The 21,008-nt window shown below is 35.6% G+C and overlaps 1 protein-coding gene across 3 annotated transcripts in view; it reads left to right on the top strand.

Annotated features, from left to right (window-relative positions):
- Positions 1–21,008, top strand: part of CUBN (cubilin) — a 267,651-nt gene that overhangs the window by 26,292 nt on the left and 220,351 nt on the right. For all 3 annotated transcript variants that reach the window (XR_012127986.1, XM_037001703.2, XM_073229128.1), the window contains exons 15-21: positions 925–1,106; positions 2,868–3,030; positions 4,089–4,276; positions 17,493–17,637; positions 17,867–18,045; positions 20,187–20,352; positions 20,685–20,901. Coding sequence is in view for 2 of the 3 variants with exons in the window: in XM_037001703.2 (XP_036857598.2) it covers positions 925–1,106; positions 2,868–3,030; positions 4,089–4,276; positions 17,493–17,637; positions 17,867–18,045; positions 20,187–20,352; positions 20,685–20,901 (1,240 nt within the window). In the remaining variant the exon portion in view is untranslated. The remainder of the gene's footprint in view (positions 1–924; positions 1,107–2,867; positions 3,031–4,088; positions 4,277–17,492; positions 17,638–17,866; positions 18,046–20,186; positions 20,353–20,684; positions 20,902–21,008) is intronic.

Below are 21,008 nucleotides of genomic sequence, written 5' to 3'. Positions count from 1 at the left end.
GATATTTTCCAGTTAGAACAGTGAGAATCATGTAACTAATTTCTTTTATGTTTTGCCTTGACAGCAAAACTTTTTCCTGACTAACCTGCATAACTACATAAATCTCTTTCCTTGCAAATCTGAAATGTCACCTTGTTTTATCTTATTTTTCTATTTATACTTATTTAGGTCTATATTCTTGTTTAGTATTTCAGTTTTTCAACTTTATGGCAGCATTTCCTATAAGCCATGACAGATTATTTGTTAAATAAATGTGGGTGTCACTAAAGAAAAGATTCTTCCAGTCACTTGTATGCAACTTTAGGGGGCTGGTGGGAGTATAATGGAGGTGGTAGTGGAATGAATAGGTATCTGAAAGCCTGGCGCCATCCTTCCTTTGCCCCATTCCTGGGTAAGTGGCTCAGACACCCATAAACATTTGAATTTCTTCATTTATAAAATGAATGGTTTAACTATGTCACAGTGTTAAGAAACTTTCTCAAGTGAAAATTATGTACTGCTTAACTATCCTAATATATAAGATGATCTGGTTTGTTGTAAAATACAGGAGCTGTCATAAGTTCCAGAACTTTATAAGAGTCAATATACAGAAATTAATCTCCTTCAAAGTGAATAAAAAGAAATCTATCATCCCATTATTCATCCCTCAGACAGATGAGGACTGTATTTTAAATCCTATCATTGTATGATGGCTAATAAGTGCAGAGCTAAAACCATGGATGATTCACTTATGTATCAGTTGGTGCTTCCAGATTTATAACTTTATCAAACTGGAAAAACAAAACTCTTGTTCAATTTATGAGGGTCTTCCAAAACTGCACATAGTTATTTAAGCAAAGTTTATCTTACAATAAAGGCTATGACAATTCATTGTGAGGTACAGCATATATACAAATGTAAAGTTATTTTTCCCTCTAATTTTAGAGTGTGGAGGTACACTGACTGGTACTTACGGTTCAATTAAGTCTCCAGGATACCCTGGAAATTACCCCCCAGGAAGAGATTGTGTTTGGAGCATTATAACCAATCCTGGCCTCCTGATAACATTTACTTTTGGGACCTTGCGTCTGGAGCACCATGATGATTGCAGCAAAGATTATCTTGAGGTAAGCAATTGTATTTAGATAGAACTTATGATATGATTAGACTTCAGAGACGTATGGTTTTGGTGATGCCCCTGGATGACCAAAATTTATTAGCACTAGTTGGATCTATTCCACAGTAGGTAGCCAATGTCTAATTCTTGCTAACTCCCTATTCTTAATTGTGACAGCTTGTTGCCTCTTCTGGGTTCCATTTAAATCTGGGAAACACGTTGCCTTGTCTTCCATGATTTCCTGGAAGCCCAGTCTCCTAACATGAGAATAGCAGAACTCAGTAATGGCTATCTTCTCCAATGCAGATACAAATCTCAGTTGTCTGTGGTAAACTGACAAGTGTTTCACAAGTTGACTATAGTGTTCTATGAAGAAAACTAACTTAATAGCTATTGTGTTGAAATGGATTGCTAAAGGGTGAGCCTTACTGGAAAGTATTGATAACTGTTATTGGACAGACAGAAGTCAACTAGTGCTCTTCCTGCTTAAATTAAATCAAATTATGGAAGAGGATAAAAGCTGTTAACATGAAAATGTCATAAGCAGATAGGTATATGAAAAATGTTACTCTCTATTTGTAGTAAGATCATTGAGAAGATTGAATTATGTTGTTCCTTTCTTGTTTACACCATAAATTTCAGTGACTCTTGTACTAGTGATCAAAGACAATATGCTTTTCCAAGTCCATTAGAGAAGAATGGAGTGCTGTGGAATTATTCATACAGGATAGAAAGGTGTGGCTGTCATGTTGATCTTCACAAGTTAAAGTCATTAGTAATATAGCAGTTGTAATGGATTTGAAATCTTTGGGAATAACTGGAAGATCTACCTCTCCCTGGAAAATTTCAGCAAAATAATCCTTCAAATGTTAACATTAAAGTGAATTTTCTTGAAATTAATTTCAATAAATCTGATCAAATTGAAATTCTAATTTTTTCATTCCTATATATTAATTCCTGAATTTCCATATACCATAGAATGTATCAATTCTGATAATACTGAAAGCCTTTAATTTCTCAACAATATTTCAAAGAACTAGTTAAATATAGGAATAAAGTAATGCTGGCCTATAACTTGGCTGCCAATAGAAAAAGCAATTTGAGTGGACAAAATTGGCCATAATATTATGTTATTTTGTTTATTGATGCCTTGGTATTTTATGTGGTACAGGATTTACAGTTATAACAGAATCATAGAGAGGTTGACATGATTAAGAAATTAAAAACCAACTATTAAAAAGGGTGCCTAACGTCATAACATCCATACTGCAGTACTTAATTCCTGTTAAAGTTGCACTTTTTACATTTGTTAAACTGTCTTTATGTTGCATCTAATCTGACTTCACTTGCTTCTCCACCTCATCCTCCTGAATAGCTTGATCAAGTTGTGATTCAGTTGACTTTGCTGTCTTTACTTTTTCTGTTTTTCTTTGCACATATTCATTTTCTTTCTTCTAGATCACTAGGAATTTATCATTTCAAAACAAACACCTTGGGGGGAGAATGTAGGAAGGAAAACATGGAGAAAAATTCATGAGAAAAAAGAAAGAGAAATATCTAGTCTTGGAATTAAAATTTAGACAGCAGATGAGGCATTGGAGATGAGGGGAGAATAAGACTGGCCCTCATGGACTGAGCCACGTGTTAGTATACATGTGGTTACACTAACTTCAGGTTAGTCTGGCTCCTAAGCCATTACTTTCAAATGACCGTTAATGTACAAAATGACTGGGTTTGTTATTGAGCTTACTGATTCATTCTTTTGTTTTAGATTCGAGATGGTCCTTTGCATCAGGACCCTGTTCTTGGGAAATTCTGTACCACTCTTTCTGTCCCACCACTCCCGACTACAGGCCCCTTTGCCAGAGTTCATTTCCATTCTGACAATCAGATTAACGACCAAGGTTTCTATATCACCTACTTAACTTCACCTTGTAAGTAACCTGATAATTGGGAGCTTAATATGAATGTGAAGGACAGTGCTACGTATAGCTGTTTTATATTTAAGTGTGAGGCTGCACATTAACTGTAATGGCTGACTTACTTTGACTAATAACATGTTTTTATAAATATTTCTGTCATAGCTCCAGGTTTTTTCTTTATCTTTCCAATGTTCTATTATTAATACTGCAGTACCCCTCTATCTGTAAATTATGGGATCTACATTGTGTTAGATATGTGCGAGGCACTTAAATAATTCAAACATCAGTTCCCTAGCTGTTATTTGATATTTTGTTGTGGAGTTGCTATTCATGAGAGAAATGTAGTCTGTCTTGAGCTATGTCAGATTTTATAGCTGTTATGCCTTTAACTTGCATTGATACCTTCAAACAAACCAGCACATCAACCAAAAACAATGAAATGCTCTGATTTTTGTTGTACGCTGTTGAGGATTTTGCTTTTAACATACCTCATTATGCCCCGATGAAAATTCACAGGAAATACACCTTTTAAGTCTCAAAATCAGGAAAAATAACATGAAAATCTTTTCATTGGTCCCTTTTTCCCTTTACTTTGGCTTCAGGCTGAATCTGCCACTGGCCTTCTGTGGTATGTGTAGTCCATATCTGTTTTCTGTTCATATCAAATTTCCTCTGACCACATTCTGCTCTTCTGTCCTCATTATTCCTTTAATGTGTTTCATTTTTATAGTTGTATATTTTATTTTGCTATATGTATTTTATAGACTGCCTCAAATCTTTTTGCAATGAAGGAGAGCATAAATGTATTTAAAAAGCAATTTATAGAAGAGAATGTTTGCTTAAAAGTTAGGTTAGATCGCTCATCTTTACATCTAGTTCTTTAGGTGCTACTTGAAAGTTCTACAAACACATATCAAACTGAAAATATTGTAATTAGAGGCATAAGCCTTTACAGGTTAAATTAAAGTGGGTATGCGATTGCATGTGTATGTGTATAAAAATTGTATCTCATGTCAGCTAGAAAACTGGCCATCCATATGACCATTTCCTTCTCTTCCCTGTTCTGTTAGCGGATCTGTATTGTGGAGGGACCTATACAGACCCAGAAGGTCTTCTTTCTCCTGACTTGTCTGGACCTTTCACTCACAACAGACAATGCATCTATATTATAGAGCAGCCCCTGGGAGAACAAATACACGTCAATTTCACCCACGTGGAGCTGGAAGGCCAGAGTGGCTGTTCTCAGAGTTACATTGAGGTAACTTTCACTATTCATGGGCCTTAGGTGATGGTTAACAGCATTTTTGTATTATGTAGAACAGTGCTCTTCAAACGGCGGTTGGCCCAGCAGCATTCAGATCCCCTGGATGATCTGGATGTTAGCAGTGCAGTGCTGTGCCATATTCTAAGCCTATTAACTGGAACCTGCAAAGGCAGGCGCAACAATCTGTGTTTTAACAGTCCTCCTTGGCTGATTCTGATGAAGGCTGGCATCTTAGAACAACTGTTCTAGAGAATGTGAAAGATTTACTAAAAATGTATCTATAGATGATGAAACAGGAGATTGGTAATGGAATAGCAAAGCACAAAAACGGAAGCTGAGACTAGAAATACATAATAATGCAAATGTACAAGCTATTAAACTGAGCCCTAAAAACTGAGGTGAATGCAAATACCTGTGATGAATAGGATTCACCACTTGGATCCAGATTTCAGAGACTGTCCCAGACAATTGTATGTATGAGGGAACTCAACTCAGAGATGTAAACGATTTGCTCAGGTGAGCTAGCTAGTCAGTGACAGAATGTTAAGTTAAAGCATTGCATTGCTCTTGTTTTAGAGTTTAGGGTTTTTTCCCCTTCACTAGTTCTGCTTGCTCTCCTCCAGAAAATTCCAACTCTGATTTAAGTATGTGTAATGGTTGCGATAAGAAGAATAATTAAAACAAAAAGTCAGTTTTTACTTGCCTGGCCTGTTATATATTTTGCTTCATTATTGGTCAATCCACAAATTGAAGTGTTGAGGATGAGAAACAAAACACTTTCTGTTGGGCACAGCCATTTTATATAAACTCAGAGAAGTGTTGTCAATTCTGTTTGCTCATGTAAGTTAGAATGATTTTTTTCCGGAAAGGACCTATGTAACCTCTTATTCGCTTCCCTATTTCATATGTAGAGACAGGAAACAGAATTTAGCTTAAGATCTGGATGTGTCTGAAGACTGAAGGACATTGAATATGACACTACAGCAGTATTTTTTTATTAAAGTATAATTGAAATACAACATTATATCAGTTTCAGTATACAACATAATGATTCAACATTTGATCAACATTGTGAAATGATCACATTAAGTCTGCCATCTGTCACCGTACAAAGTTACATATTTTTTTCTTGTGTTGAAAACTTCTTAGATTTATTTTCTTAGCAAGTTTTGGATTTACATTAAAATATTATTGACTATTATTCCCAATCTGCACGTTATTACATTTCCATGACTTTTTTATAGCAGCAAGTTTGTACCTGTTAATCCTGTTTACCCACTTTGACCCTCCCCTCTGGCATTACCAATCTGTTCTCTGTATTTATGCAGTTAGTTTTGTGTTATTTATTAATTTGTTTTGTTTTTTAGATTCCAGATTAAGTGAATCATATGGTTATTTGTCTTTTTCTGACTAATTTCAATTAGCATAATACTTTTGAGATCCATCCATTTGTCACAAATGGCAAAATTTCATTCTTTTTCTATAGCTAAGTTGTAGTCCATTGTATGTGCATAGATATAGATGCCATCTGGTGTGTGTGTGTGTGTGCGTATATATATAATTATATGTATCTTCTTTACCCATTTTCTTCTTTATGTGTCATCCATCAGTGGATACTTAGATTGCTTCTGTATCTTAGCTATTTTAAATAATGCTAAAGTGAAAGTAGGGGTGCTTATATGTTTTCAAATTAGTGTTTTTATTTTCTTTGGATAAATACCCAGAAGTGGAACTCCTGGATCTCCAGTGTTTCTGTTTTTACTTTTTTGAGGAACCTCCATACTATTTTCCAAAGTGGCTTTACCAATTTACACTCTCACGAACACTGCCTGAAAGTGCGCTTGTGTCCACACCCTTGGGAACCCTTGTTGTTTTTGATCTTTTTGATACTAGCCATTCTGCCTGCCTCCCTCCAGCAGGTTGGAGCAAGAGCAGAAATGGCAGCCTGGAGCCTGTGCTAGGATGCCGCAAAGGGTGCCTCTGCATCTCTGCCTCAGAGAGGGTCCACCTGGCTCCTGCCCTTGAGCAGATGCCTTTAAGATTAGCAGTAAACTTTCTTCACATGTGGTCTAGGTGCTTTTCGCCCTGCCGCCTTGCCAGTGTCGGGCCCCGCGGTGGGTGAATCTGCCGGAGCCCTGCTAGAGCGGAGCCTCCATTCCCTGCAGCCCTGGGTCTCCGGGGCCCACCGGGTGGTTCTCAGACACATGTGTTTCAGGGGCTTATCTTCCCCATGCAGGTTCTAATGGCTGGGGCACCTGAGATGGGCAAAACCCCTTGCTCTCCCTTGTTCTGTTTCTGAGCCTCCTCCCAACTGTGGTTGCTGCACTAGAGGTGGGCTTTAGGGGGACCCGTGTCTCTGCCTCTCCTACTGTTTCCATTTGGCCCTTTTTTCCTTCACTGTGGAGGAGCTTGTACAGGTAGTTTGCAGGCCTTTTTCAGAGAGAATTTTTCCATAGGGAGTTGTAAATTTGTCGTGTCAGTGGTGAGTTCAGGATCTTCCTACCTCACTATCTCTGGATCCAGCAGTATTTTTTTAATCCAGAGATTTTTTTTAATCTCATGTGGTGAAGTAAATGTGCGTGTTCATTCAGTTTATGTTTTCTAAAGTATCAGATAAAATACTTTAAAATTTTACACTATGGGGCAATTCTAGATATTTTTATGTAAATAATTAAATTTCCAACTTTTTTTTACTTTGAGAATGAAAATATCTCACACTTAATGCTTACTTTGCACTAGGTGCTATTCTAAGACCTTCAAATATTGTAATAAATTAAGTAGGCAATGCTTACTATCTTCTCACTGCCTGTTGGTTATGGTACCTGCTTTATATGAGTTAATTAATTGAATCTTCACAATAAGCAATATTATTCCTATTTTGATATTAGGAAACTGAGGCCTAGGGAAGTTGTTACTTGCCATGGTTACCTGACTGGGGAGTGGTAGAGCTGGGACTTGAATTTAGTATTTACAGTTGTACTCTGATAAGAACAGAACTGCAATAGTGTAGCTATGCCTACAAAAGGTGGTTCACTTTCCCTAGGGAGGAAGCTTTCATGAACATCCCTATTTATACCTGGCTCCATGGTCACTGGACTATAATGTGGAACCAAGCACAATGCTTTTTCAGGCAAAAATGTAACTCTAATTTTCAGGGAAATTTCAAATGCTTTTCTATTAGGTTCTTTATTATTGGCCCTAATGGCTCTAAGGAGACATCTAAGCATCTGGAATGGAGTATCTTCTTTGGCTTTGCAATACACTCTAACTGAATTTCAATAAGGAGTTACATGAACTTCTCTGAATTGTTCTCGAAAGTTATCAGGAAAAAGAATCATAAAACTAGCATTGAGAGATTTAACATTGTAAAACATAATGGCAGAATGCTTTGTAGCCAGAATGGGATTGGAGTTAACTCATATAAATTCTTATTTTAGTCATTTGATGACTGTGTAACTTTGGGCAATTTTTTATCTGGATGCTTTGGTTCCTTCTTCCATAAGATGTTCTACCTATTCGTCCAAACTTTGTGAGGATAAATCAAGGCAATGCATAATAAAAGAAGTTTGGAAAATGAAACATGATACAAATGCAAGTTTTTCCCAGGCCAGATTTCCATCTCCTGCCTTAAACTTACTTTGGAGACAGTTCATGAGACACTTTCATGGCTGGCCATAAAAGTATCAATAATCTGATGTGCATGCACACCCATGTAGTCTTGACCAAGTTTCTCTCAAGGATTGTTGATGGAAAAAATAAAATAACTCTTTTTGTAGAAGGATAGGTCATGTCTAATGATTGGAAGAGTTAAATAGAGTTTTATATACCTCTCTCAACTAAATTTTACTTCTACAAACCCACATTGCCCATGGGTGATGTGATGTGGCTGGTAATGAATATTCCAATGAATATGGAAAGAACAGATCAACTGTTAATCTATTTTTTTATTAAGGTATCATTGATATATACTCTTATGAAGGTTTCACAAGGAAAACAATGTGGTTATTACATTCACCCTTATTATCGAAATCCCCCATACTCCATTGCAGTCATTGTCCATCAATGTAGTAAGATGCCACAGAGTCCCTGTTTGTCTTCTCTGAGCTACACTGTCTTCCCCATGACCCCCCACACACCGTAATACCCCACAATCCCCTTCTCCCTCCCTCCCCACCCCTCCCCTTTGGTAACCACTAGTCCCTTCTTGGAGTCTGTGAGTCTGCTGCTGTTTTGTTCCTTCAGTTTTGCTTTGTTGTTATACTCCACAAATGAGGGAAATCATTTGATACTTGTCTTTCTCTGCCTGGCTTATTTCACTGAGCATAATACCTTCTAGCTCCATCCATGTTGTTGCAAATGGTAGGATTTGTTTCTTTCTTATGGCTGAATAGTATTCCATTGTATATATGTATCACATCTTCTTTATCCATTCATCTACTGTTGGACACTTAGGTTGTTTCCATATCTTGGTTATTGTAAATAGTGCTGCAATAAACATAGGGGTGCATCTGTCTTTTTGAATCTGAGAAGTTGTTTTTTTTTTTGGGTAAATTCCTAGGAGTGGAATTTCTGGGTCAAATGGTCTTTCTATTTTTAGTTTTTTGAGAAACCTCCATATTGCTTTCCACAGTGGTTGAACTAGCTTACATTCCCACCAGCAGTGTAGGAGGGTTCCCCTTTCTCCACATCCTCACCAGCTTTTGGTGTTCCTAGTCCTTTCTATGTTGGCTGTTCTAACTGGTGTGAGGTGATATCTTGTTGTGGTTTTAATTCACATTTCCCTGATAATTAGTGATGTGGAGCATCTTTTCATGTGCCTGTTGGCCCTCTGAATTTCTTCTTTGGAGAAGTGTCTGTTCAGATCCTCTGCCCATTTTTTAATAGGGTCGTTTGCTTTTTGTGTGTTTAGGCATGTGAGTTTTTATATATTTTGGATGTTAACCCCCTGTTGGATATGTCCTTTACAAATATATTCTCTCATACTGTAGGATGCCTTTTTGTTCTGTTGATAGTGTCTTTTGCTGTACAGAAGCTTTTTAATTTGATGTAGTCCCATTCATTCATTTTTTATTTTATTTCCCTTGCCCAAGGAGATGCATTCAGGAAAATGTTGCTCATGTTTATATTCAAGAGATTTTTTGCCTATGTTTTCTTCTAAGAGTTTTATGGTTTCATGACTTACATTCAGGTCTTTGATCCATTTTGAATTTACTTTTGTGTAATGGGTTAGACAATAATCCAGTTTCATTCTCTTACATGTAGCTGTCCAGTTTTGCCAATACCAGCTGTTGAAGAGGCTGTCATTTCCCCATTGTACATCCATGGCTCCTTTATTGTATATTAATTAACCACATATGCTTGGGTTTATATCTGGGCTCTCTAGTCTGTTCCATTGGTCTATAGGTCTGTTCTTGTGCCAGTACCAAATTGTCTTGATTACTGTGGCTTTGTAGTAGAACTTGAAGTCAGGGAGCATAATCCCCCCAGCTTTATTCTTCCTTCTCAGGATTGCTTTGGCTATTTGGGTTTTTTTGTGGTTCCATATGAATTTTAGAACTATTTACTCTAGTTTGTTGAAGAATACTGTTGGTATTTTCATAGCGATTGCATCGAATCTGTAGATTCCTTTAGGCAGGATAGCCATTTTGATGATGTTAATTCTTCCTAACCAAGAGCATGGGATGAGTTTCCATTTGTTAATGCCTCTTTAATTTCTTTCATGAGTGTCTTGTAGTTTTCAGGGTATAGGTCTTTCACTTCACTGGTTAGGTTTGTTCCTAGGTATTTTATTCTTTTTTATGCAATTGTGAAAGGAATTGTTTTCCTGATTTCTCTTTCTGCTAGTTCATTGGTAGTATATGGGAATGCAACAGATTTCTGTGTATTAATTTTGTATCCTGCAACTTTGCTGAATTCAGATATTAGATCTAGAAGTTTTGGAGTGAATTCTTTAGAGTGTTTTATTACAATATCATGTCATTAGTTCATCTGTTTTTTGTCCAAGAGAGTTTTAAATTATATAAAACATTTCAATGAATGTGACAGAGCATATTTCCAGAATGAAAAGCAGTACCTCTCATTAAGATTTCACAAGTGTTTTAAGCCATCAGAACGCTGGGTGAAGGACACATAAGGTATAATCAAAGTTTAATTTTTAATCTCAGAGAATGAAAGTAGTAGGCTGAGTAATAATTTCAGAAGCCAGTATGATGATCCTAAGGCCAGGGTTTCAAATGCAAGGTGAACCAAATAAGTAGACTTGTTCAACCCATCAACTCCTTGTCCAATCCCAAATCATGTGTCCCTCTCCTGGGCAAGACTTTGGGTAAGTAGAACAGGAACACTACCAGAGAGACTGATGAGGGAAGGGGAAGGAGGAAGCAGGAAGCTTCTGAGGAAGTTGTTCCTTCTTAGGAGTGGAAAACAAACAAAAATAAATGGCATAGGATAGCTAAAAGCTATAATTAATAAACTAGAAAGAAGTAAATTGTACTAAATTTGGTTTCTGAAATCTAGGGAGTGTGTGCCTGTGCAACACGTATCCCTGAATGATAAATTAATTATATTTTAGACCTCTTACCAATAAATTCACAAAGCAGAAATTGCACATGTATCTCTGTATAATGCAGTGCAACTAGAAGTTACTGAGAAAAAAATTGTAAAATGTCCAATTTCTTGGAAATATATAAACCCTCTCCTAAGTACTTGGTTAAGGAAGGAAATAGAAAATGAAATGAAGACAAAGTAGAAAATAACATAGAGAAAATGTTGTATATCAAAACATGTGAGACATGATGAAACAACTTCCAGGGAAAATCTTTAAGAATTTGAAAAAAGAACATAGAAATTGGGAAAGTAGGAGAGTAAAACAAACTGGAACACTGAGTATCTATTTTCCCTCTGAACCTTTCATCACCTCCTTGCTTTCTCTTCCCTCTACTCCCCTCACCACCATGCCCAGCTGGCCCTTCATAGAATTTCTGCATCTCCACAGTCTGTAGATGAATTCAATTTCACAAAGTACTTTCTTTTGTCTTTGTGAAGCTTTGAAGCTATTCTGTGCCAGCCTTGGGACTGGTTGAGGGATAGCTAGGACTGTTGGTCTGCCTGAGCATACCTGCTACCCTCAAGGGGGCATCTGGTCAGAGTTTCATAGCTGTGATTCACAGCATCATTTCTGAGGGTATAAATCTAAACAGCAGAGAAAGAATACTACCTATAACGACTGAAGCTGGTGAGTAACTATAGCAAGCGAACACACCAGAGTAGGCTGGGGAGTGTTGTTTTCCAGTTAAATACATGTTAAAATTAATTTTGGTTCAGAGAAATATCTTTTTAGAGATGACAGAATAAAAGGGAAATGGGAAATGTTCAATGTGATGAATATGAAAATCAGAACCTATCTGGGCTGGTCGGAGGTAGCATCACTAAGGATGCCACATTTTGGGTCCTAAGATGAGGAGTTAGCAATGTGAAGAGCCAGGAGGAAGAAGATTCCAATATAGCCTTAGGAACTGAGTTGAGAAAAATACTTGACAAACTCAGAATTGAAAATTGGAATCATTATGGAGAGGAAGAGAAAATAAGAGTTAGGCAGGAGCTAGACTTTGTAGGGTTTTGCAGATGGAGGAAAAGAACTTAGCTTTGCTAAATAAAAAGGAAACAATTAGGATGTTCTTAACGGTAGTGCCTGTCACACCAGGGAATGTTACTAAAATTTAACATGATAATCTGTTGATCACAGGGAGGAGAGTGGGAAGAAGAAAGTGACATATTGGAATTTCAGTCATGTAGGACACACTTATAGGTAAAACTAGACAGGTATTCCTGCTTTTAGAAAAACTTGTTAAAAAATCAAATAAAGAGTAAGTTTACTCTATAGGTAGAGATATTAGAAGGTGGCATTGTTTCATGAGGCATAAAAAGCTTTAGATTTTTAACTGTGAAATAATGAAAAATAATAAATACCGAAGGGTAATAAACCAAGAAAATAATTTTTAGTCCCTATCTGGCTTCTTTCAACTCTTATCCCTTACTCTTTATTCTCTCATTTGGCTTGGGGCTACACCCCCATCCTGTGCACCCACATTACTTCAAGGCTAGTCTCCAGGTCAAGTCTTTATTTAGCTAAGGAAGGGGCATATCAACCTGAAGCTCACTTCCCAAGAAGTCACATGTTAAATAAACACTACTGTACAGTAGTGTTCTGTTTTCAGGTCTTTGTTGGACCAAGCCTAAGTGGCAGCATATTTGGTTTGCTTTGAATTAAAATTTAATACTGAAATAGGTTTTTGAAATTGTTATGAAAAAGCAAAGCTGGATACATAGCCGATACAAATCAATAAGCACATGCATTAAGATGTGGCTTTAGAACTTGATCTGTTCCAGATGTGAAAGCTTACTACTGACTAGGCTCTAGGTCTCACACTTAAAATTTCATATGAACTGTGGTTTTTGGCCCAGTTAATTTCAGCTCTCTCTACAGGAAATAGCTCCTTTATCAGAATTCTATCCTTTTTTTTTTTTTACCTCCCGAGGATAGTTTCTCTTCAGAAACTAGTTCAGTGTGATGAATATAAAAATCAGAAGCTATGTAGGCTATTCCAAGAGCTAAAAATCATTGGTCACAGCTTATATATTGGGTCTCTCGCCTAAAACAGTAAATGTTTGCTGGTTAAGTAAGGCAGTCAATGACAAATCTGGGCCTGGTCTGCAGAACAATAGAATTTTGAACTGATTCTTGTAATTTCTTTGCAAGTTTGATCCGCTGTAAAGAATGAATCTGCAAGTGACCCTGACATAGCTTTACCTGACTTCTAAGGAAAAACTGTTTGTTAATACAAACCAGATTCAAACAGTCACCTTTCCCTAGGTTATGCTGCAGTAACAGTCAATAACAATGAAACAAGTCAAAAACAACAACAAAGGATAAAACACCTGTGGTTTACAGCAATGCTTATTCTCTGTTCATGCTAACATGCTGGTTTTGGGTCAGTAGCTCAGCTGTTCTTTCCCTGTGCCATCTGTCCCTGAGACCCAGGCTCTTGGTCTCATGAGAGAGGAAAGTAAAAGATGGTTGCATCACGCAACGAATCCCAAAGCTTCTCCTTGGAAATTGGTGTATCATGTTTTGTTGGGCAAAGCAAGCCCCATGGCCAAGCCTACAGTCAGTAGGAGGGATGTGTTAACTTTCTATGAGGGGTGGGGGGGGGTGCTGAAGTTACATGACATTGAGCAGAGATGTTCAGTCCTCTTACAGAGAGAGATGTGAATAATTAGGGAAAATAATATGGTCTATCACAGTGCACAAGCACAAAGGAAAGTGGCCTTCTTGGGTGGGTTGTCGGTTGCAAATTCACAAGTCCTAGATTACTGACTATGCTGCAGTAGTATTTGGGGTCACTTTAAAGCATTTGATGAGCATGATTTGTCTCTTTCAAAGGTTGTGGTTAAGATATTGCTATGTCTGGGATCCAGAGAAAGTATAGGCTTTCAGAATTAATAAGGTTTCATTTCCACAGAGAGAGAAATCCAGCCAAAATCAATCGTACCTTCTAGGTTTAGGGCCCGTGAATCCTGTAAGTTCCTGTTAAAACATTTGGACTGCAGCTGCCTTTCTCCTTGCTAAAATCCTTGAATTTCATTAGTGAGGCCCAGGGGAATGGCCCATTTTAGCTTGCTCTGATGCTATTTGGCTGTTTGCTCCCTTCTTGTCATCTTCTAATGGGCAAAATAGAAAAAAAGACAGTAATCTTTGCAGAAGCAAATGGAGCCCTGGAGGATTCAAAAGCAGGAAGATATCTTCCTCTGTGTTTCATGCTGTTTTCCAAGAACTATAGTATTGTCTGCATCTCTTAACAAAAATGGAAGCATCATACCACATCTTAAAATTAATGAAACAGCAAACACTTGTCAAAGACCTATTTGCAAAGTTCTATGGTATATGCTGAAGGTGATGCAGATATTTTCTCTCCCCACAGAGATTTGCTGTTTGTTTAGAGAGATATCTGGCATAATTGTAGGACAGTATGCAACATTTGTGTTACAGCTCATAGAAACGAACTGGATTGTTATAAGTCAGTGGAGAGGCATGTGATATTTAATGTCTGTGTAAGACTGTCATATGGCTATACCGTCATTTATTTAATCACCCTCCTATTATTAGACATTTGGAATATTTTCAATTCTTAATACAGAGCATATGTTGATGTGGATCCTTGTGTGTCTTTGCCTATATTTCAAATAGTTGCCTTCTGATACAGTGTTAAAAGTGGAGTTACTAGGTCCAAAACTATGAACATTTTGAGAACTCCTGATACATCTTATCAAATTATTTCCAGTCCAGAAATTTATACTTCCACCAGTTACAATTGGGAGACATTGTTTTACCACATCCTCACCAGCTTTGAGTGTCATTCTTTAAAAATCTCTTCTTCAGTGCCCTTTCCCCTTAGACCACATATCCTTTGTCTCCACTTAAAGGTTATTTCAGCTGAGAAATATTCCATAATCCCCTGTATGAGTTCAGAGTTTTTGGTTAAGTCATTAGTTCTCTGTACACTATAAAAAGTATCTCATCCTTTCACTATTCTGAAATGAAATTAGATGATATGACCTCATTATATATACATTGTATATAAAATATAAAATTATAAGATTTAGGAGAAATAAAGTAAAAAAAACCATATATATGTATTTATTTATTTCAGTATGTTAAAAGCCTGGCAGACTACACCTGAAGACAAAATGAAGTAGTAAGTTGTTTTCTCCCTGAATCCCTGTGAGTGCCACAGTACAAACACAGGCTAACATGGTCATGTAGGTTGGTGATGAATTCCTGAAATGGTGACCAACTCTTGGCAGATTTCTAGGAAGGAAAAAAAATTCTCTTGATTTACATTCTATTTGTAATCCTGGAAAATACAAGGTATATTAATACTGAACAAAAATATTTCGTGTTTAATATGTAAAATCAGGATAGATTTTAAACTTAGTAACAGAACTGTGATTTACATGAATATCACACAGGACATAAGAGAATTCTTGTCATGTGTGACTATGTCTCACATTTCAGGGTATTTGGTATCTTTGGTTCCCAGCCACTAAATGCCAAAAGTGCCCCACCACTGTTGCGGAATTAATTAGAACAGAAACAAAAAATGCCTTTACAGACTTCCAAAATGCCTAATTGTGGTATCTATTGAGAACCAGTGTATTAACTAGTAATACAGCACGCTCCACTTCACCAAATATGACACTCATGCTTTTAAAAAAATGTGCTTGTGAGCAGTGACTGTTTTTCACAGAGCTGTTACAGGACAGCCTGGCATTTACTGATGACTGCGTAAGTTAGTTGAGGGAAAGAATTAATATTTAGATTGCTAAATCTTTCAAAATAATTGTATATAACAAGAGACTATAGTTTATATTTCTATGGAATAATTCTTAATTTGGGTGAGAAATCTCTAGTGTTTGACCTTGTAAACATGTCAAGAATAACAATAACCATTCTGTGTTGTACAGCAGATCTCTAGAATTTACTTATCCAGCATAACTGAAACTTTGTACCCATTGAATTGTTACTCATGGGTCAATGAAATAGATTTACCGAGATTTCATTAAACTGTCAAGTCAGTTTTCTATTTTGAGGCCTTTTGCTACGGAATTCACACTGTTGTGTCATAGCTTTGCTTCAACAACCCCATAATCCAGGCTTAGATTTAAAGTTATTAAGAGAGGAGGTTTGTAAGTGGCAGAGGTGGGAATTGAAGCCAGATTTATATGACTCAGACTGTGCTTATGGCCTCTACCCTGTAATATATTCACTATTGATTTAAAACAGGTGGTCTTTATCATAGCACGGAAACTTTCTTGTGCTCCTAACTTTATGAGAGTTTTGCTTCTAAGAAGTAGGAATGATAACAAACTTTTTGACATCTGTGGAAATACATGATTTATCTTATTGAATCTGTTGATGAGCTTAATATAATTTGTAATTTCAGACAATCCTTGCATGTCTCTTACTCTCATATTTGATTAGGTATATAAGCTCAACAATGGAGTGAATTCATTTTTCTAAAACACAGTATTAGATTCTAGTATCTATATTAATAAATAAGATCAATCCATAGTTTTCATTTGTATTATCTATGTTGGGATTTAGTGATGGTTCTGAGAAAAATTAATTGGTAATTGTTCCATGTTTGAGGGTGCCTATAATAGATTATACTGGTTAATTGTCTGTTCTTTAAAAGTTTAGTAAACTTACTGGGTAGAGCATCTTCTGGGAGTTTTTTTGGGGGAAGTAAGTATTTGATAATATTTTCAATTTTATCTATGGCATATTGTCTATTCAGATTTTATGTTCCTTCTCCTTGAGAGAGTTTAGTATTTTATACTTTTATGGGTTTTTTTTTTTTTTGGAAATAACCATTTCCAATACTCAACTCGTGTAGCAGAGTCGTACATAGAATTATATTAAGCAAATTCCTCAGTATCTGTATATTTGTACCATTTCTGTCATTCTTAATTTTGTGTATTTGTGCTTATTTTCTTTATTTCAAAAGATGTTTTTTATATCCCATCGTTATTGCCAAAGATGTCTTTTATATCCCCATTTCCCAAACATCCTCTAAAAATAGTTCTTAAATGTCTTCAGCAATTCTTCCCTTTGTATTTTACTTACAATGGTTTGCTTTTATTTTTACTTGATTATTCCTTATTTTCATACTTGCTTCTAATTTTTTAACTTGATTCCTTAGATTCTGCCTGTCGTTCATCTACTTTTTTGTCTTTCAATAAGGAGAACATTTAGTCTATGGCTTCCTTTCGTTACAGATTTGGTTGAAACTTGCATATTGTGATATGTTGTGTTCTCATATTTTTTTGTTTTCTAAATAGTCCAAAATTGTAAAGTTATTGCCTCTTTGACATTGTGGAAATTATTAGGAGAACATTTAAAAAATTATTGTGCCTTTGGATTTTTTTGTTTAAGATTTTGTTATCAATATTTAATGTTATTGCATTATCCTAAAAAATGAGCCACTTCAAATTTCAAATGTAATATAAATATTTAATTAATATTAGATTATAACTCACTTTGAATATGTCATTTTCTCATCTCCAAATAATGCCACCATTACAAATGTAATTTTATTAATTAGGATTTATTTTATTTTATTTGTCTGATCTATTTTATTTTTCTGTTTAGATTCTAGATGAGCAAACTTTACTTGGAAAAGTCTGTAGCAATGAGATCCACTCTCATGTTAAATCCATTACTAATAGACTCTGGATCAGGCTTATAATGGATTCTTCTGTTGTAAGAGCTAGTTTCAGAGCTATTTATCAAGTTGGTAAGAAAGCTTATACCTTAATTTTTAAATGTCTGATTTGTCTGACTATTCTGTTTAAATTTCTTGAAATAATTTAGTAATTTTATGTCTTCTAGGGGCAAGGAAAAAAAATTCTAATAATAATGTCACATTCCATTATATCCTTATGCAGAATTAGACTTTGCAATAAAATTGAGGGCAAGAATCATTTATCTCTGAACAAACATTACTATCATTTTCATATTTACAGCTTGTGGAGGTGAATTAACTGGAGAAGGGGTCATTCGCTCACCCTTCTATCCCAACGTGTATCCAGGAGAAAGGATTTGTAGGTGGACCATCTACCAGCCCCAAAGCCAAGTAGTCATTCTCAACTTCACTAGCTTTGAAATTGGAAGTTCTGCCCACTGTGGTACAGATTATATTGAGGTAAGAGTAAAACACCTTTGAATATTTGTATTTGGTTATATATTATTAAAAATACTATGTAATGTAACCCTCAAATTAGTTAACTGAAAGAAAACTATACAGACCAATATCTCTTATGAATATATATATAAAAATCCTCAACAAAATACTAGTTAGCTGAATCCAGCAGTGTATAAAGAGGATTATACACCATGATCAAGTGAGATTTATTCCAAGAATGCAAAGTTGGTATACATCCAAAAATCTGTTAATGTATAATAAAATAAAGGAAAAAACCCCACATGATCACTCTAATACATGCAGGAAAAGCATTTGACAAAATTCAACACCTTTTCATAAGTAAAAACTCTCAACAAACAAGGAATAGAAGGGAACTTCCTTAATTTGATAAAGGGCATCAATGAAAAACCCACAGCTAACATCATATTTAATGATGAAACATTAAGTGCTTTGTTCCTATGGTCAGTAAAAAGACAAAGATGTCTGTTCTTACCACTTCAAAGTTATAGTAGAAATTCTAGCTAGGGCAATTAAGCAAGGACAGGAAATAAAATGCATCCAGAAGGAAAAGAAGGAGTAAAACTATCTTGTATATAGACAACCATAAGGAACACACACACACACACACACACACACAATTAAAACTAGAAGACTATTGGACTACAAGCCTACAAGACTAAATATTGTTAAGATGGCAATATTCCCCTAATTAAAGATTTAGTTCAATCCCTATCAAAATCCCAACTAGCACTTTTACAGAAATTCACATGCTGATTGTAACTTCATATGGAAATGCAAGGGAACCAGAATAATCAAAGCATTCCTGAAAAATAAGAACAAAGCTGGAGGGCCCAAACTTAACTAGTTTCCAAACTTAGAACAAAGCTATAGTAATCAAGACAGTGTGTTGTTCAAATAAGGATAAAAATATGTAACAGTGGCACAGAAATGAAAATACAGAAATAAATCTATACGTTTATGGCAAATTGATTTTTCAAAAGGATACCAAGACATTTCAACAGGGAAAATACACTTTTTCAACAAATGGTGCTGAATATCCACTTACAAATTATGAATCCATACCTCTTCCCTACACTATACACAAAAATTAGCTCAACCTAGGTCATAGACCTAAATGTGGGAGCTAAAATCATGAAACTCTAAGACTAAAACATAAGAGTAAGTATTTGTGACCTTGGGTTAGACAAGCCTTCTTAGGTATGACACAAAAGAGCACAAACAACAAATGAAAAAAATAGAAAAATTGAACTTCATCAGAATTAAAAACAACCTAATTTAAAAATGGGTGAAGAATATGAATATATATTTCTTCAAAAAAGACGTACAAATAGCCAATATTCACATGAAAAGATGCTTAACATCACTAAATATCAGGAAATACAAATCAAACTACAATGATACTGCTTCATATGCACTGGGATGGCTATACATAATCAAGAAGTCAGATAATAACAAGTATTGATAAGGATATGGAGAAATTGGAACCCTTTTACACTTCTACACTGCTGGTGAGCATATAAAATGGTACAGACACTTTGGAAAATATCTGACAGTTCTTCAAAAAGTTAAACGTAGTTAGCATTTGATATAATTCCACTCTTAGGTATATACCCAAGGGAAAAAAAATATGGTCTACACAGAAATTTGTGCATGAATGACTACAATCACTGTTCATAGTAGCCAAAAAGTAGGAACAACCTACATGTCCATCAACTGATGAATTGATGAATAAAATGTGGTATATTCATATAATGGAATATTATTTGGCAATAAAAAGGAATGAAGTGATGACACATGCTACACCATGGATGAGCTTTGAGAACATTATGCTAAATGAAAGAAGCCAGTCACAAAAGACCACATATTGTATTATTTCATTTATTAAAAATGTCCAGAGTAGACAATCTCTAGAGATAGAAGATTAATGGCTGCCAGAGGATGGGATTTGAGGGGAATGGAGAGTGACTGCTAATGGGTATGGAGTTTCTTTCGGGTCACTGAAATATTCTAAAATGGATTTTTACTGTATGAATAAAAACATTGCAGAAATAATTATTCTTGAAGCAGTGTTCCAAAATAATATCTAATAAAATAAATTTGAATATATCTTTTTTACTTAGATTGGTAGCAGTTCCATTATGGGTTCTTCTGAAAATAAAAAATATTGTGGGACAGATATCCCTTCATTTATAACATCTGTGTATAACTTTCTTCATGTCATATTCGTGAAAAGTTCTTCTACGGAAAATCATGGTTTCATGGCTAAATTCAGTACTGCAGATTTGGGTAAGAGAACAACTCTTCTGCTTTACGGGCTTTCTATCAGAATAATTGAACAATGGAAATAAATTTTTGCAGAAAAATTCACCTGTACTGTAGATGTGTGGTCATTTACACTGTAAAAATTTTAAAGTTTACTCAAAAGCAAAGAAAATATATAGTTTTTAATCAGCACATATCAATATTTAATTATTAATAAGAGAAAAACTAGGTTATCTTAATGGCGTATAAGGGAATTTTTTTGAGCTTTTAAGAGGTCATGATCAAATTATTTTGTTTTGAATTTCAGGTAGTTTGTTCGTCACTTGTTTTGATAACTCTTATTTTTATTTCAACAGCATGTGGAAAAATTCTTACTGAGTCAACAGGAATCATTCAAAGTCCTGGCCATCCAAATATCTACCCCCATGGTGTCAACTGTACCTGGCATATATTTGTCCAACCTGGCAACCTAATTCATTTGACATTCAGGAGATTTCACCTGGAGTTTCATTACAATTGTACAAATGACTACTTGGAAGTTTATGACACTGGTTCTGGGACATCTCTTGGGAGGTGAAATTATTTTGGTTTTGGTTTTTATAACACAAAAACTTGCTTTCTTGCTTTCCTGCTTCAGTAAAGATGTTAAATCTACCAGGTTGTGCTAAAAAACCAGGTGA

This window comes from Manis javanica, chromosome 2 (genome assembly GCF_040802235.1).
Source record: "Manis javanica isolate MJ-LG chromosome 2, MJ_LKY, whole genome shotgun sequence".
In the NCBI taxonomy this organism is placed as follows: Eukaryota; Metazoa; Chordata; class Mammalia; order Pholidota; family Manidae; genus Manis; species Manis javanica.
This window is presented reverse-complemented; position numbering and strand designations above follow the sequence as displayed.